Raw genomic sequence first — 6,667 nt, forward strand, 5'->3', positions numbered from 1 at the left:
GCACTTCTCCCTCTCTCTCTCTCCTGTCTCTTCCTTTCTATTCTAGTCTCCTCCTCTTCCTTCAAACTTCTCTCCCGCCCATCCTTCCTTCTCCTCCAATGACAGGCCTCTTTCTATCCTGTACCTGCCCCTCACCTGTACTTTACAAATTCAATGGGGAGAAGGTTCTGGTGAAGTCACCTGATTCCTGAGTAGTGACTAGGCAACTGTCTTTGGGGCAGTGGAATTAGCATCAAAATACAGATAACTTCAGGGCACAACGTCTGCCCACTCTCTCCTTACCTATTCAATATAGTACTTGAAGTCCCAGCCAGAGCAACTAGACAACAAAAGGAGGTCAAAGGGATACAAATTGGATAGGAAGAAGTCAAAATATCACTATTTGCAGATGATATGATAGTATACTTAAGTGACCCCAAAATTTCTACCAGAGAACTCCTAAACCTGATGAACAACTTCAGCAAAGTGGCAGGGTATAAAATTAACTCAAACAAACCAGTAGCCCTCTTCTACTCAAAGGATAAACAGGCTGAGAAAAAATTAGGGAAACGACGCCTTTCACAATAGTCACAAATAATATAAAATACCTTGGTGTGACTCTAACCGGGCAAGTGAAAGATCTATATGACAAGAACGTCAAGTCTCTGATGAAACAAATCTCAAAAAGTTCTCAGTTCTCAGAAGATGAAAAGATCTCTCATGCTCATGGATTGGCAGGATTAACATAGTAGAAATGGCCATTTTGCCAAAAGCAATCTACAGATTCAATGCAATCTCCATCAACATTCTAACTGGATTCTTCATAGAGTTAGAAAGAGAAACTTGCAAATTCATTTGGAATACCCCCCCCAAAAAAAACCCAAAAAACCCCAGGATAGCAAAAACTATTCTCAACAATAAAAGAAGTGCTGGGGGGGATTACCATCCCTGTCCTTAAGCAGTATTACTGAGCAATAGTGATAAAAATTGTATGGTATTGAAACAGAGACAGGCAGGTAGATCAATGGAATAGAATTGAAGACCCAGAAACGAACCCACACACCTATGGTCACTTTAGCTTTACAAAGGAGCTAAAAACCATACAGTGGGAAAAAGGCAGAATTTTCAACAAATGGTGCTGGTTCAACTGGAGGTCAACATGTAGAAGGATGACAATTGATCCATTTTTATCTCCTTGAACAAATCCATTCTTATCTCCTTGTACAAAGCTCAAGTCCAAGTGGATCAATGACCTCCACATAAAACCAGATATCCTGAAATTAATAGGAGAGAAAGTGGGGAAGAGCCTCGAACACATGGTCACAGGGGAAATTTTCCTGAACAAAACACCCATAGCTTATGCGCTAAGATCAACAATTGATAATTGGAACCTCATAAAATTGCAAAACTTCTGTAAGGCGAAGCACTCTGTCAATAAGACAAAACAGCAACCAACAGATTAGGAAAAGATCTTTACCAATCCTACATCTGATAGAGGACTAATATCCAATATATAAAAAGAACTCGTTATACTCCAGAGAACAAAATAACCCTACTAAAAATGTGGTACACAGCTTAACAAAGAGTTCTCAACTGAGGAATATCAAATGCCTGAGAAGCACCTAAAGAAATGTTTAACATCCTTAGTCATCAGGGAAATGGAAATCAAAACAACCCTGAGATTCCACCTCACACCAGTCAGAATGGCCAAGACCAAAACTCATGTGACAGCAGATGCTGGCGAGGATGTGCAGAAAAAGGAACACTCTTCGATTGTTGCTGGTACAACCACTCTGGAAATCAATCTGGATGCCTCAGATAATTGGACATAGAACTACCTGAGGACCCAGCTATATCACTACTGAGCATATACCCAAAAGATGCTCCAACATATAACAAGGACACTTGTTCCACTATGTTCATAGCAGCCTTATTTATAATAGCCAGAAGGTGGAAAGAACCCCGATGCCCTTCAACAGAGGAATGGATACAGAAAATATTGTACATTTGCACAATGGAGTACTACTCAGCTATTAAAAACAATGACTTTATGAAATTCATAGGCAAATCAATGGAACTAGAAAATATCATCCTGAGTGAGGTAATCCAGTCACAAAACAATACATATGGTATGCACTCACTGATAAGTGGATATTAGCTCAAAAGCTCAGAATACCCAAGATTCAATTCACAGACCATATGAAGCTCAAAAAGAAGGAAGACTAAAGTGTGGATGCTTCAGTTACTCCTAGAAGAGGGAACAAAATACTTACTGGAGGAAATAGAGAGATAAAGTGTGGAGCAGAGATTGAAGGAAAGGTCATCTAGAGATTGCCTCACTTGGGGATCCTTCCCATATACAGACGTCAAACCCAGACATTGTTGAGGGTGCCAAGAAGTGCTTGCTGACAGGAGTCTCCTGAGAGGCTCTGCCAGAGCATGACAAATACAGAGTCGAATGCTTGCAGCCAACCATTGAACTGAGCATGGGGCCCCCAATGGAGGAGTTCGAGAAAGGACTGAAGGAGCCGAAATTGGTTTGCAACCCCATAGGAAGAACAACAATATCAACCAACCAGACACCTCAGAGCTCCCAGGGATTAAACTACCAACCAAAGAGTACACATGGAGAGACCCATGGCTCCAGGCACATATATAGCAGAGGATGGCCTTGTCGACCATCAATGGGAGAAGAGGCCCTTCGTCCTATGAAGGCTCAATGCCCCAGTGTAGGGAAATGCCATGTTGGTGAGGTGGGAAGGAGCCGGTGTGTGGATGAGGGACCACCCTCATAGGAGCAGGAGATGGTATGGGTGGGGTTCCGGAGTGTAAACCAGGAAAGAGCTTAACGTTTGAAATGTAAATAATAAAATGTTCAATAAAAAATAAAGACAGTGAGGCTTGTAGCAAGTGTTGCATAGTATTTCGGGGAAGTGGTGAGTAGTGACTGTGGCTGCGTGGAGGATGTAGAGAAGTTAAAAATAGAAAGTTGAGCATAACCAGGACGCTGTACTTCCCTGTCCTTCGTGGGACGTTTTGTTATTTGTTTTATTCTGCTGAGTTTGTACAAAGCCTCAGTCACCCTCAACAGAGTTCTCTGTGAAGCAGTTGGGACCAACATTTGAGGTGGAACAATTCGCCACTCACCGTCTGGCCTGACGGTCTCTGCTTGCACACTTTTTGCCACCGTTGTTGGTTTGTGAATATTTTTAAAGATAGAGTTTCGTAACTCTTGGTGATCTACTAAGTTGCTCTTGAGTGGTAAATTTCGAGTGCTCTGTGTTGGAGGCTTTAGTGTTTTGGTGTATTTTATTCAGTAGGAAATCGGGGGCTTGGGAGATGTCTCAGTGGTTAAACATGTTTGGTGAGCAAGCAAGAGGATCTGAGTTCAAATCCCCAGAACACATGTTAAAAAGCCAACCACAGTTATATATGCCTCTGACCCTGATTGATGCTGTATGTGTGTGTGTGTGGGGGGGGAGTGGATAGATACAGGAGGTTTGCTGCAGCTAGGGCCAGAGCCCTAGCTCCGGGTTTAGTGAGAGACCCTGATACAGAAGAATAAGGTAGAAAGTAATGGAAGAGGACACCCAACGTCCTCTTCTGGCCTCTGCACATGCATGTTTGTACACACACACACACACACACACACACACACACACACGCAAGCACATACAAACATACACACACAGGCATACACACCAGCAAGCACACACAAACACACCAGCAAACAACACACACAACTCACACATACCAGCAAGCACAGCTGCGTACGTACACAACATACATGCAAATGATAATACAACAATAAAGGAGTATGAATATGCATGTGCACATGGGCTCACACATATAGAAGGCATGGAGTGTCTTTGTCTACCGCTCATTACCTTTATTTTGAGACAGTGTCTCTCACTGAACCCGGACTTCTCTGTGTTGGCTAGACTGACTGGCCAGTGAGCCTCTGGAGTCTGCCGTCTCACCTCTACCATGGGTATTACAGAGAGGCACCGGCATCTCCAGCTTTTATGTAGATATGGGGAATCCAAACTCAGGTCCTTGTGCTTGTGCAACAAGCAGTTCACCCACTAAGTCATGTCCCCAGCCCTCATGGTCTCAAGGCCCCACAGGATTTGGTCCCTAGATTTCTCTATACAAGTGAGTCTTCTCCCTCTTGTCTCTGCTCTAACAGAGCTGTTTATCTGTCTCATCACATCGTTGCTTGCCAAAGGATGTACTCACCAAGATCTCACCAGTTGTCAGTCAAGATCAGAAAGGCAACTCTGAGCACAGATACAATGGATTGTTAATTTTTTTTTGTTTCTCCCTTAGCTGATTCGATGAATGGCACACGGTAGAACTCGAAGTATGAATGATAACATTCTTTTAAAAACTTTGTAGTAATCTTAGATAGGGATAATAGTAGAACATCAAATATTACCTTACCTGGTTGAATAAAAATGCTTTGTTTAGAGGGCAGTGCTAACCTTGAAATCAGATGACTTCGAGGATGTTCTATTTGGTTCTAGGCATTCTATAGCTTAATCTTAATTGCCACGTATCAGATGTCAGCTCTCGTGGTGAAAAGACAGAGCCGTACCTTGTAAGGAGCTGGTGCAAGAACTGAGAATGTTTCACTTGGTGATCCTGAGTGGAATTCATACTGAAAGGGTACTCTCTCAAACACTCAAATACCTGGAAGAGGAAGCTATGCTTACCCACTTTGTGATGGACAGAACCAGTGCAATAAGGAGGGCTTTGGTTTGCCTGTTCAATCGCTGTTCTGGATACCGCATGCAGGACCTTGTTGTACACACTAAACAATTGTTCTACCCTGAGCTATGTTCATAGCTAAATAGCAGGAAACTTTATAGGTGAACCCCTAGCCAGCACAAAGGTTCTTCTGAAGAAACTACTACATGTTAAGGTCATTCAGGGACGTCTCAGGAAGTTTAACACAGAGATATAATATTTAAAAGAGAATAATAGTATATCCATTCTCTAAATTTACCTGTATGTAAAAAATTTTATTCACAGATCAGTGTTAACATCTTTTAAAACAAAATTCATCAAAGAGTTTGAGTTAAAGCTTCTGGAAAGTGAACACCTTCTAAAGGGGTCTGGACAGGTTCTCATCAAGTCATCTGAGGAAAGTAGATGGTGTTGTGACCTCTTTTACGCTTTCTGAAATCTCGGTACTTAAATACTGAAGTATTTAAAGCTTGAGGAACTGGAGCAGATTCTCTTAAGAATATATTACATTATTAATAATGTGCGATTCAACATGGCCATAGATGGGAACAGTGTAGTAAAAGGAACAGAAATGAGAGGTCTTTCATATAGGGACAGGGAACGTTTTCTCCTAGGAATACATGACACAGTTCTGACATCCCAAACTCGTCCCCTGACCCACGTTATTACATGTGAGACAACGTCTCTCAACTCCTTTTGTTCACACGCACAAACAAAAACTCCACCTGCTCCTCCCCCACAGATTTTTAATAAGTTTCTCATGCAGGTCCTTGTCCATTTGATGAATAGCACAGTTTAGCGCTTCAGACCTAGGATGTTAGTATTATCCCTTTTCGATAAACAAGAAACTGCTAAGACCAAAAGGAGAAATGTAAACAAAAATTACAGGAAAAGTAAAAATGCATAACAAAGGAGCTAAATAGAAAAAAATTACAGGAAGTTGGGTTAGAAGAACATTTTGTTATTGAAGACTTGCTGTAATAAGCAGAATAAGATGCAGCGAAAAAGATAAAGCTGTCCCAGCGACACGGAAAAGCCTGGGTTGCAAAGTTATAGTTAGTTTCTTAGACAGATGTTCACAGAGGAGCACGGCCCAGGCCAGGAGCAGGAGAGTTCTTTAGTATCCTGCAGTACAGGAGAATGAATAGTTTATGTGCATCCCCCGTGTCCCCACGATTCTGACTACTGTCCTTAATTGTGGTTTTCAGGATCTGAGAAAAGCCTGGTTGGGTAAGTTGATAAACCACTGTGGTAAATCAGAAAAGAGGTATCTTCCATGTGTAGATACAACGCCATTTTATAGTCTGCCATCTATTAAAATCATATTAGACTTCCTAGCTGGCAAGCTAGCCTCTGGATTGGGTCATACTATATGTAACGTTTTTTGACATCCTCATGAATAGCGAAGTTATACGACTGATAAAGAAACTTGGAAAACCAGTATTCTGTAACCAACACATCGACAAGTAGAGCTATAGGCTCCAAATACCTGGTAAAGGAATCCCTCAAACTTAGCAGACCCGTGAGACTTATCTCTTCTACACATTTGTATTTTTCATGGGCACTCGGAGATACTGGGCCAGCCTGAGAGACATCACCTAACGTTTACCAAGTTGATCAACAGCCTGTAGGACACGGAGTCTCGGATCCTTGTTTAAAGATGTATCTGAAAACTTAGTCCTAGAATTGCCTCTACTGTGGTAGGGAACTGGAGGCAATCCATTCAGATAGATGCTGTCTCCTTCTCCTAACCTGGCCTGAGGAAAATGGTTGTTGCTTGAAAATAAGCGGTGGCTGAAATCAGAGCCAGGGGTCAGGTATCCATCCAGCAAGTCATCAGAGCCTTGTATTCTTGGTTTCTAGGTTGATCATATTCCCCTGCATGGGAGGAATCTGCTTATCTGTTGCCTCACGGGTATCTTCTGACTTTAGAGGAACG

At 42.1% G+C, this 6,667-nt stretch overlaps 1 protein-coding gene across 1 annotated transcript in view; it reads right to left on the reverse strand.

Moving 5' to 3' along the window:
* Nucleotides 1-4,978: 4,978 nt before the first annotated feature.
* The window catches only part of Slc15a2 (solute carrier family 15 member 2), a 28,306-nt gene continuing 26,617 nt past the window's right edge, over nucleotides 4,979-6,667 (reverse strand). The window contains exon 22 of the mRNA XM_032900178.1: nucleotides 4,979-6,667. This exon is cut by the window's right edge and continues 74 nt beyond it. Within this exon, the coding sequence (XP_032756069.1) occupies nucleotides 6,565-6,667 (103 nt within the window). The 3' untranslated portion in view covers nucleotides 4,979-6,564.

Source organism: Rattus rattus, chromosome 4, assembly GCF_011064425.1.
Source record: "Rattus rattus isolate New Zealand chromosome 4, Rrattus_CSIRO_v1, whole genome shotgun sequence".
Lineage (NCBI taxonomy): Eukaryota > Metazoa > Chordata > Mammalia > Rodentia > Muridae > Rattus > Rattus rattus.